Here is a 10266-nt window from a genome sequence, read left to right as displayed (position 1 = left end):
GTCAGCACCACAACTCCCAGCAGTCCCGTCCTGCAGCCACAGTACCCCAGGTGCTTCATTCCTCTGAGGTGAAGAGAGGAGACCACCTAGCTGGGCGTGTCCGAAGGGGAGGTGTGGAGGAGCAGCCCCGCAGCGGATTGGTTAGACCATGCCCCGCCCACTGTTCGCCAGCTCCAGGCTGTGCTGCGCGAACACAAACAAAGCGCAGGCGACAGACTAGTAAAGTGGGCGGTGCCTGCCATGTATGACTGAACGTGGGCGTGTCACATGACCTAAGTGTGAGGAAGCGCTCTGAAATAGCGGCACTTGTGGGCGTGGCATATGGTGGGTGTGGCTTGAGGTGAAATTGCAAGAGCGAGAATGGTCAATATTGGTTGTGTTTAACGTTGGGCGTGTTCTGCAGAAGAGTGACAGGTGCTGGGCGGGCCATTGTGGAGCGGCTACGTTTGTAGGCGGGTTTTACGCGTATGATACAGCACAATATTAACCAATAGGAGGGTCAGCTAGAAAGACTGGCAGAGCAGACACGTCCCACGGCTTTCTATAGTGGGCGGGGCTAGCTGCTGACCCCGCCCTCCATGGGTGAATAAGCTGCAGTTTGAATCTGCAGGGAAGGGGAGGAGCCAGCAGCAATGTGCTGAAACGGACGTAGAAAGTGGCACAACCTCACTACTAGTGTCCGCAATACAAAGAGGAGGCAGGACTCGGGCACAGCGCCCCGCCGGGCAGCGGACACAGCACACGGCCGCCAGAGCGCCGGCGGAGTATGCCGAGCAGTGCCAGTGTGTGCCGCACCACCTGCAGACATCAGGCGCCAGACACAATGACGGCTGACAGGTCCGGGCTGATGACCGCCGGCAGCGCCACCTGCCCGTACCCGCGGCGCTAGTGCCGGCTCACGTTCCTGTGCCGGGCTCGGATTACCGCTGCCACCAGTCCCGGCTCCTGCCATCCGATGGTGCCGGCTGCTCCTCACCTGCACTGATCGCTCACTCCTCGCAGGTCGCTGACGAATCGCATCCGATGGAGGCAGCGGCAGCCGGGTCGGTGACAGCCAGAAGTGGCAGCAAAGGGAGCGGTGACGGGGGAGTCTCCAGCCCCGGGCACAGCGCGCCCCCCGGCCCGGAGGCCCCGCAGCAGTACAAGTTGGAGGACTTTGACACTGTGGCTACTGTGGGTGAGTGCTGCGGCCGTGTCTGGTGGGCTGTGATTGCTGGAGCTGCGGGGACCGGGGGAGGGTGGGAGAAGCGCATGGCGACAGCAGTTTGAGTGCACTGCCTGGCATCAGTCTGGCAGTGGCGGGCACTGCCTGGCATCAGTCTGGCAGTGGCGGGCACTGCCTGGCATCAGTCTGGCAGTGGCGGGCACTGCCTGGCATCAGTCTGGCAGTGGCGGGCACTGCCTGGCATCAGTCTGGCAGTGGCGGGCACTGCCTGGCATCAGTCTGGCAGTGGCGGGCACTGCCTGGCATCAGTCTGGCAGTGGCGGGCACTGCCTGGCATACCAATCGGGGTCATCAGGGATTTATTTTTGGCTGCTGGGCAATTAGAAATCCATCTGATCCCGGTCTCCTGGGATTGTGTAGTGAGCGCTCGTTCAGACGATCAGTTCGTGGGCACCGCCGACCACACACGGCACGTTATAGTCAGTGCCCTGTTCGGTGGGCATCGGACTGAGGGTCTCTGAGTGCTCAGAAGGGCAGTGGGTGTTGGGCGCTGTGTACTTTTACAGCCAGCTGTGACAGCTCAGTGGATGGGACTGCTAGAATTCCGATGCCCACTATGTGTCCACAGACGCCCACGGATCTCCCGTGGAGACGGACATGTGCAGCGTCTCTCTGGACTGCAGCTTGTCTATTTCTCTTGTGCCGACTCCAGTTTCCGCAAGATAAATGTCACCCATAGAATGTATTGGACGTGGTGACTCCGCACGGGTCAGTGGTCACATGCGGCATCACCTGCGTTCAATAGACGGCAGAGAACATGCCTTGCATATGAAGCACGGCTACTTCCGGACCCTGGCCACCCGGCCTGACTGCTCTGTTTCAGGATTTGGTCAGTATTTCACCTCAGTATTTGTAGCCAAAACCAGGAGTGGGTGATAATCCAGAAGTGGAGACGTTTCTATTAGGCCGGGTTCACATTGCGTTAAACAGCAGCCCCTTCAACACATACGTGAACAGGCTGCTGACGCAAGTGCCGACATTCTCCATCGTGCTAGCGCAGGTAGATAGAGCTAGCAGATGCTCTGCGCTCACAGTGACGGACCCGGAAATGCTGCGTCTTTGGGTCCGTCACTCAATGACAGCACATTGCTAGCGCATGCCCACTGTGGGTATGCGCTAGCGATGCATCTGACATTGGACTCAATGGCGGTGTTAACTGACTACGTTATGCCGCTGGGTAACGTTGTCCGTCTAACGGACGCCATTAACGTAATGTGAATCCAGCCTTAGGCCGGGATCACACATACGCGAGATACGGCCGAGTCTCGCAGGTGAAAACCCAGCTCTGGCGCCGGCACTCCGGAGCGGAGCGTGCAGCCGCACAGCAATACATGGAGCCGCACACTCCGGAGTGCCAGTGCCAGAGCTTGTATTTAACCTGCGAGACTCGGCCGTATCTCGCGTATGTGTGATCCCGGCATTATACATTTCCTCTCATTGTTCCTCTCCTGGTTTTAGCTACAAATACTGATGTAGAATACTGACCAAATCCTGAATGTGACCTAATGGCCGCTCCTGCAGCCATCTGCAAACACATCGGCTATTTGTAGTGGTGAGTGGCCCTATTTTCAGGGTAGCTTTCTGAACCCAGCCTTAACCTCTATATCAATCTTCCATGACACACAGGGTTCTGGGCCTACGTGCCCCTTAATGTGGGATGTCTATAGGGCATACCTCCCTGTATACCGCAGACATAAGATGACCGTCCACAAGTGGCACCGAAAAGCCCAGCTTGTTCATCCATGGGTATATCTATAGGAAGAGTAAGGGTCTCCAGGTGGAGGGTTGTCCTGCCCTCATGTACACTAGGTGGGTTTACTGTGTGGCAGGTTGTGGTTAAGTATCACATGAATAGAGGAGTGGCACTCACTATGGTGTCTGATCACGTGTTCTTCATATCAGAATAGTGGAGTGGTGCTCACTATGGTGTCTGATCACGTGTTCTTCATATCAGGATAGTGGAGTGGTGCTCACTATGGTGTCTGATCACGTGTTCTTCATATCAGAATAGTGGAGTGGTGCTCACTATGGTGTCTGATCACGTGTTCTTCATATCAGGATAGTGGAGTGGTGCTCACTATGGTGTCTGATCACGTGTTCTTCATATCAGAATAGTGGAGTGGTGCTCACTATGGTGTCTGATCACGTGTTCTTCATATCAGAATAGTGGAGTGGTGCTCACTATGGTGTCTGATCACGTGTTCTTCATATCAGAATAGTGGAGTGGTGCTCACTATGGTGTCTGATCACGTGTTCTTCATATCAGAATAGTGGAGTGGTGCTCACTATGGTGTCTGATCACGTGTTCTTCATATCAGGATAGTGGAGTGGTGCTCACTATGGTGTCTGATCACGTGTTCTTCATATCAGAATAGTGGAGTGGTGCTCACTATGGTGTCTGATCACGTGTTCTTCATATCAGGATAGTGGAGTGGTGCTCACTATGGTGTCTGATCCCGTGCTCTTCATATCAGAATAAAGGAGTGGCGCTCACTATGGTGTCTGATCACGTGTTCTTCATATCAGGATAGTGGAGTGGTGCTCACTTTGGTGTCTGATCATGTGTTCTTCATATCAGGATAGTGGAGTGGTGCTCACTATGGTGTCTGTGTTCTTCATATCAGAATAGAGGAGTGGTGCTCACTATGGTGTCTGTGTTCTTCATATCGGAATACCGAGGAGTGGCGCAGCCTGTGATCAGGCACACACCCTATAACCTGTAATTGTGTGGCTGGCTGTAATGACAATCGCTGTGTGGTCAGTATCTGCAATGAACACTTGTTTGGCGTGCTGCAAGTCTGTCCTTACTGGAGGTGCTGTGTTCATAGATCTTTCTCCTGCCATTTTCCTGCTGCCTCATACTTTCATCAATGGGGACAAGGTGTCAGGACTGCTTTGGTCCCGTCACCATGTGTAATGATCAGGATAATACTTTAAGGCCATGTTCACACAGTGCGTTTTTTACCGCGGAACCGCGGCGGTTTTGCCGCTGCGGTTCCGCAGCTGTTTTCCATGCAGGGTACAGTACACTATACCCTATGGAAAACAGGACACACTGTGCACATGGTCCGGAAATTGTAAAAAAAAAGCCGCGCTGAATAGCTCCCGGAAAAAAGAAGGAGCATGTCAATTCTTCTTCCTGAACCGCAGCGGTTCTGCACCCATAGACCTCCATTGTGAGGTCAAAATCGCAGTAAAACCCGCAGATCAAAAATATATCTGCGGGTTTTACTGCGATTTGATGTGCAGAACCGCTGCAGCAGGAAGTGCGGGGGAGCGGGCGGAAGTGCGTGGGCGGAGTGTGGCTGCCCCCCCCCCGTGCTCCGATCCCGCCCCCCCGTGCTCCGATGCCCCCCCCAGTGCTCCGATGCCCCCCCCGTGCCCTAATCTCCCCCCCCTTATACTTACCCGGCGTCCCGGTGTCCGTCCGGCCGTCTTCTCCCTGGGCGCCGCCATCTTGCAAAATGGCGGGCGCATGCGCAGTGCGCCCGCCGAATCTGCCGGCCGGCAGATTCGCTCCAAAGTGCATTTTGATCACTGAGATATAACCTATCTCAGTGATCAAAATAAAAAAATAGTAAATGACACCCCCCCACTTTGTCACCCCCATAGGTAGGGACAATAAAAAAATTAAGAATTTTTTTTTTTTTTTTTTTTTCACTAAGGTTAGAATAGGGGTAGGGTTAGGGGTAGGGTTAGGGTATTTTCAGCCATTTTAGCCCTAAAAAGCTTCCTAGGAAACACACAGTAAAAAAAGGATAAAAAAACGCATCAAAAAACGCATCAAAAACGCATCAAAAACGCATCAAAAAAGGACAAAAAAAGGACCTGCGTTTTCTGCCAAGAGCTGCAGTTTTTTAAAAAAACTGTCCTGAAAAAAAAAGGATGGAAATCCTGAACGTGTGAACATACCCTAAGGCTTTGTGCACACATCAGGATTTCTTTCAGAAATTTCCTGACAAAAACTGGACTTTTCTGCCAGAAATCCGCATGCGGGTTTTGTGCGTTTTTTTTTTTCCACGTTTTTTCCCAATGAATTAAATAGCGGGGAAAATGCGGAAAATCCACAAAATTAATGAACATGCTGCTTTTTTTTTTTACCGCAATGCGTTTTTTTCGCTTTTTTATTAAATGCGAAAAAAACACGAAAAATCTTGAACGTGTGCACATACCCTTATGGTTTTGTTTCTTGTGAAACTTACTGTCCCCAGCTTTAAAAAAAAAAAAAAAAAAAAAAAAGTCTGCTACAACAGGGGAGAGCAAGCAGCAGCTGATGTGAAACTACAACTCCCACCATGCCCTAGGGCATAAGCCATGTCAGGGTGTGCTGGGAGTTGTAGTGTTACAACCGCTGGGGCGCCCTAGAGACCTTCAGTATATGGCCGTGAGCGCCGTCGGAGGATGCGAGAATAATCATGTCCATGATCCTCTGTGGGTTGTAGTAGTTTAGTTGGCATTGGTATGGCACAGGTATTCATCTCCCATGGTGAGAGCCCGGGCTGCGGATCTGTGCTGGAAATATCCTCCAACAGTTGTCACTTCCCTTCAAGCACTTCTAGAAGCGGGTCATACAGAGTGAGACGGGGTCACGACCGGGAAAATATTCACTACAGGTTATTGAATCGCTTCTTTCTGAATATATGGGGACTCATTAATGAAATCTATCTAAAAGAAGACCTATCTATGCAGATCTATGCTTTTTATTTGTTTATTTTTTTTAAACGCACTGTGATTGCCTGGTAATGGCACTAGAAGGCCCCTTTTAGACCCGGCGATGATTGGGGCTACTGATGTTAACATGCCTGCAATCACGATGAAAGCGCTTGTTTATTAGGTGAATGGATCATTTAGGCCAGCATAAAACGTATTATCGGCAGCACATTGCATTGTAAACAGGGGATGTGCTGTTGATGACATGCACTGTATATGGGGGCAGAACGATCCTCTGTGACCGTTCTCTCCTGTTCATTGCTCGGTGGTCTAACAGGCCGGTAAATGTGTGCCAGACAACTAGTGGATCAGCGCTCATTGCTGTCCTGACGTCGGCCCATGTAGATGGCACAAATTACCGTTTTCCGATTAGACAGTGATGGACTTCACTTTCCAATATCAGGAGGTCATTGTTTGTAATCCACCCTAGGGCATTTAATGTCGGTGTGAACGGAGGTGTATAGAGAACACAGTGCTACCCCTGTGGTATGAAGATTGCCTGGTGTTATTTTAGGTAAGAACGTGCCCAAGACATTAGACCTAGTCAATGAGATTTGCAGGTGATGTCCTCTTTCTTGCCCACCACTCAATACAAATTTTCCCAACATAAAGCAGAATTCGGGCTTGTTGGATTGTAATGTGCATATTTTTCTTTTCGGAGACTAGTACTCCTAGAGTTGTCTTGCTCTGGCTTGGTCCCCATTTTTCTGGGAAATCCACATCAAACTGATCTCCAGATGTGATCTTCATTGCTATGGCTGTAAAACGTTGGTGAGGATTGCGATTTCTGCAATGGATCGGCTTTAAAATGCCCTCACCCTCTCGATACTGACCATATTCTGTGTAAGCGTCCATTGACTTGAATGTCCCTTTCGAGGAACAGAGGTTTGAGGAATGCCTAAGGGGTTTACCGGCCCTTGTGGAAATGACACTGAAGTTTGACCTCAAATCGCCACTTGTATTCTCCCAATGTCATGAACCATATTAACTTGATGTCCCTTTTTCAAAACACATGAACGTTTGTAGAATTGTTTTTCCGGCTCGACAGCATTGTATTGTCACACATTTTGGTGTGTCATCAAGAAAGATTCACGTTCTAAGAAATAGGTTTGTGCTGTGTTCTGTTGTGTCATTTCCAAGAAGGACCTGTTGTAGGCCATAGATTAATATTTTTAAAGGCCTTGTTCTGCTCTATATCTTCCCGCTGGTCTTGCTTCCTTTCCCAGTTATGGCCATCACGTGAACACTGCAGTCATTTAGTGGCCACCCGACCCCCGAAGAGATGCCCTCTCTTCTGACTTTGATATAACGTGACCAATGCAGTCACTGATACGGTGGCTTCTTCTGCCAGAACTGAAACCCAAGATGCTGGCGGGGAACACAGTCAGCAGTGCTAAAGAATGACAGTTGCTACTACGTTCGTATATGCTCATTTAATTTAGATTTATTTTTTGGTCCACCATGGGCACATTTAAAAAAAAAAAAAAAATGGTCAAGAACCCCTTTAACACTCGGTTATTACCAAACTTGGCAAGACCAACCTGAGCATTTTGTGTGGAGGGATGTACCTGCCCTTCCTCAGCAGCAGGTGTTACGGAAAAGAAGCGTTAGGTATATGTTGGATTTCAACATGAACTTTTTTTTTTTTTTTCCCCTTTCCCAAGGGAGATAAACCACTGCCAAACCCCTCAGTGGGAACCCCGTTTCCTCTTTCTTTTGAGGACACATTTGATTGTGTGTATTGGGGTCAAAAAGAAAAGCTCATGTCCAAATAAGTGTTCAATTGATGGCTAAGTGAAGCGTATGGCGTTCTCATCAATGATTCTACAGTCTCCGTAAGGTGTGTCCAGAGTGATACCATTCATAGTCCGAGGCATAATATGTCCAATTTGGCATGTGATGGATCCCGTTCATCTATTATTGATGGCAGATGTTATAAATATGCAGCTTATAATGTAGAACTATTTAGTGTTTAAAGGGAACCTGTCAGCAGGATTGTGCACAGTAACCTACAGTGTCAGGTCAGCGCCATTATACTAATTAAAATGATACCTTGGTTGATGAAATCCATCTTGTGGTTGTTGTGTAACCTTTATTTTTAGTTTTGAGTTGATGATATGCCTGTGCCCCGGGGCGGCCTGTGGGGGGTCTTCATGTGTTGCTCTGATAAGGTATTCATAATGCAGACCGCAGACAGGTTCCCTTTAAGGTATACCCTCACTTTATACTTCTCACACTGAGTCGGTTGCCACTGTATATCACTATGTACAGTAGTATGTCATCGACTTCTGTTGAGGAATATGGTGCCGGATACTCCCAACTTACGTTTCTGATGGAAGCATGAGGCAAAATAAAAAAGCTTTAAGGGTATTGCAATTTCTGCCATTCCTAGCTGAGAGGGAAATACAAGGCAGGAGGTGGCTGGGATTATGGGAATCCCCAAAAACGTCCACATACAGTAGCATTAGTTCCCCGTCCACCCAACTTTACTGTTGGCTCAGTGCAGTCAGGTAGGTAACATTCTTCTGTGATTCTCCAAACCTAGACTCGCCCATCAGATGCCAGATAGAGGAGTGTGATTCATCACTCCACAGAACTGGTTTCCACTGCTCTAGTTTAGTCGGGGTGTGTTTTTTCTTATTTAATGGCTTTCATCTCGATTTTAAAGTCATGGCGACACGACGGATGAATGCTCCGTGGGTGGATTGATCTTCTGCAAGCCTAGGTAGGTCCACCAGGGTCTTCTCCGCTGTTAGGCCGGGATCACACACAGCGAGATACGGCCGAGTCTCGCAGGTTAAAACCAAGCTCTGGCACCGGCACTCCAGAGCGGAGCATGCAGCCGCACAGCAATACATGGAGCCGCACGCTCCGCTCCGGAGTGCCGGTGCCAGAGCTTGGTTTTAACCTGCGAGGCTCGGCCGTATCTCGCTGTAGTGACTCCGGCCTTATTGTGATCGCATCAAGCCATCGGGTTGCTGGTCTTCTCTTCGCCTTGTTTCTTCTTTGCTTCCGATTATCATAATGTCCATCTCCAGTGACTGTTCCCTTCATATCATGTGTCCCAAGTAGGCAAGTCGTAGCTTGGTGATCCTTGCTTCGAGTGAAATGTTTGGCTTGATTTGTTCCAAAATTCATTCTTTTGTTCTTCTTGCCATCCATTGTATCGATAACCACTCCATCCGACTCTTGTTATTGTGCTTGCGGCTGCTCGCCATGAAAACCCATGCAATGAAGCTCGCGTTGGACAGTTTTTGTGCAAGTTGGTAATGCTCCAGTAGTTGAGTTAGCGTAACATTGGCAACTTTTATGCCCCATGCTCCTCAGCACTTGGCATTCCCGCTACAATTTTACATGGTCTCCCCTTCCTGGCTGAGTTGCTGTGGTTCCTAAACGCTTCCATTTATGAATAATACCACTTATAGTTAATCATGCAATATTTAAGAAGGAATAAAATTTTTGAACTAACATGTTGCAATTGAGACATATCGCAGCACCATGCTGGGATCAATGATCTCTTCAGTGACCCAATCTGTCACAAGTCTGTCCGCGTTGTGATTTTGTATTACGGTAGTTTATTTAGCGTTTTCATAAGATTTCTCTCATTTTGTAGGTATTCGGTTTGGAGATGTGGATACAACCAGATTACTTTTTTTTTATTTTTTATTATTTATTATATTAAACCTTGCAGAGGAGTTTTTGTATGTTTCATGGTGTGTGTGTGTACCCCAAGAGTAACGCGTGATCGTCCATTGGTTTTCATGCTGATAAGACACTTGATGAAAGTATGTGACTGTTTGCAAGTCATAGATTTAGCAAGCAAGTCAGTAAGCCAACGGTGGGAAACCACGTAACCAGGGCTGTGGAAGTCAGTAAGCCAATCCTCCGACTCCTCAATTTCCATGACACCGACTCCACCAAAATGGGCTCTAACTCCACAACTCTGACTCCGCAGCCCTGTCCGTAACGCAGATTACACTATTTAAAGGGATTCAGGAAAAATAGTCTGTTGCCTAAAGTCTAGATTGTCTCACTTATGTAGTTAAGCAGTCACTGGATCTTGTAAGGATTATGAAGACTGCATTATTTGTCTTGTCTTATATGCTTAACCCCTTAAGCCCCGAGCGTGGTTTGCACGTTAATGACCGGGCCAATTTTTACAATTCTGACCACTGTCCCTTTTATGAGGTTATAACTCTGGAACGCTTCAACGGATCTTGGCGATTCTGACATTGTTTTCTCGTGACATATTGTACTTCATTTTAGTGGTAACATTTATTCGATATAACTTGCGTTTATTTGTGAAAAAAACGGAAATTTGGCAAAAAATT

At 48.6% G+C, this 10266-nt stretch overlaps 1 protein-coding gene across 1 annotated transcript in view; it reads left to right on the top strand.

Moving 5' to 3' along the window:
* The first annotated feature begins 611 nt into the window (after window positions 1-611).
* PRKX (protein kinase cAMP-dependent X-linked catalytic subunit) overlaps window positions 612-10266 on the top strand; it is a 160726-nt gene continuing 151071 nt past the window's right edge. The window contains exon 1 of the mRNA XM_069761568.1: window positions 612-1177. Coding sequence (XP_069617669.1) covers window positions 1024-1177 — 154 coding nt within the window. The 5' untranslated portion in view covers window positions 612-1023. The remainder of the gene's footprint in view (window positions 1178-10266) is intronic.

The sequence above is a fragment of the Ranitomeya imitator genome, chromosome 3, assembly GCF_032444005.1.
Source record: "Ranitomeya imitator isolate aRanImi1 chromosome 3, aRanImi1.pri, whole genome shotgun sequence".
Classification (NCBI taxonomy): Eukaryota; Metazoa; Chordata; class Amphibia; order Anura; family Dendrobatidae; genus Ranitomeya; species Ranitomeya imitator.
Note: the sequence above shows the minus strand (reverse complement) of the source record. Positions and strands in the feature narration are given on the sequence as shown.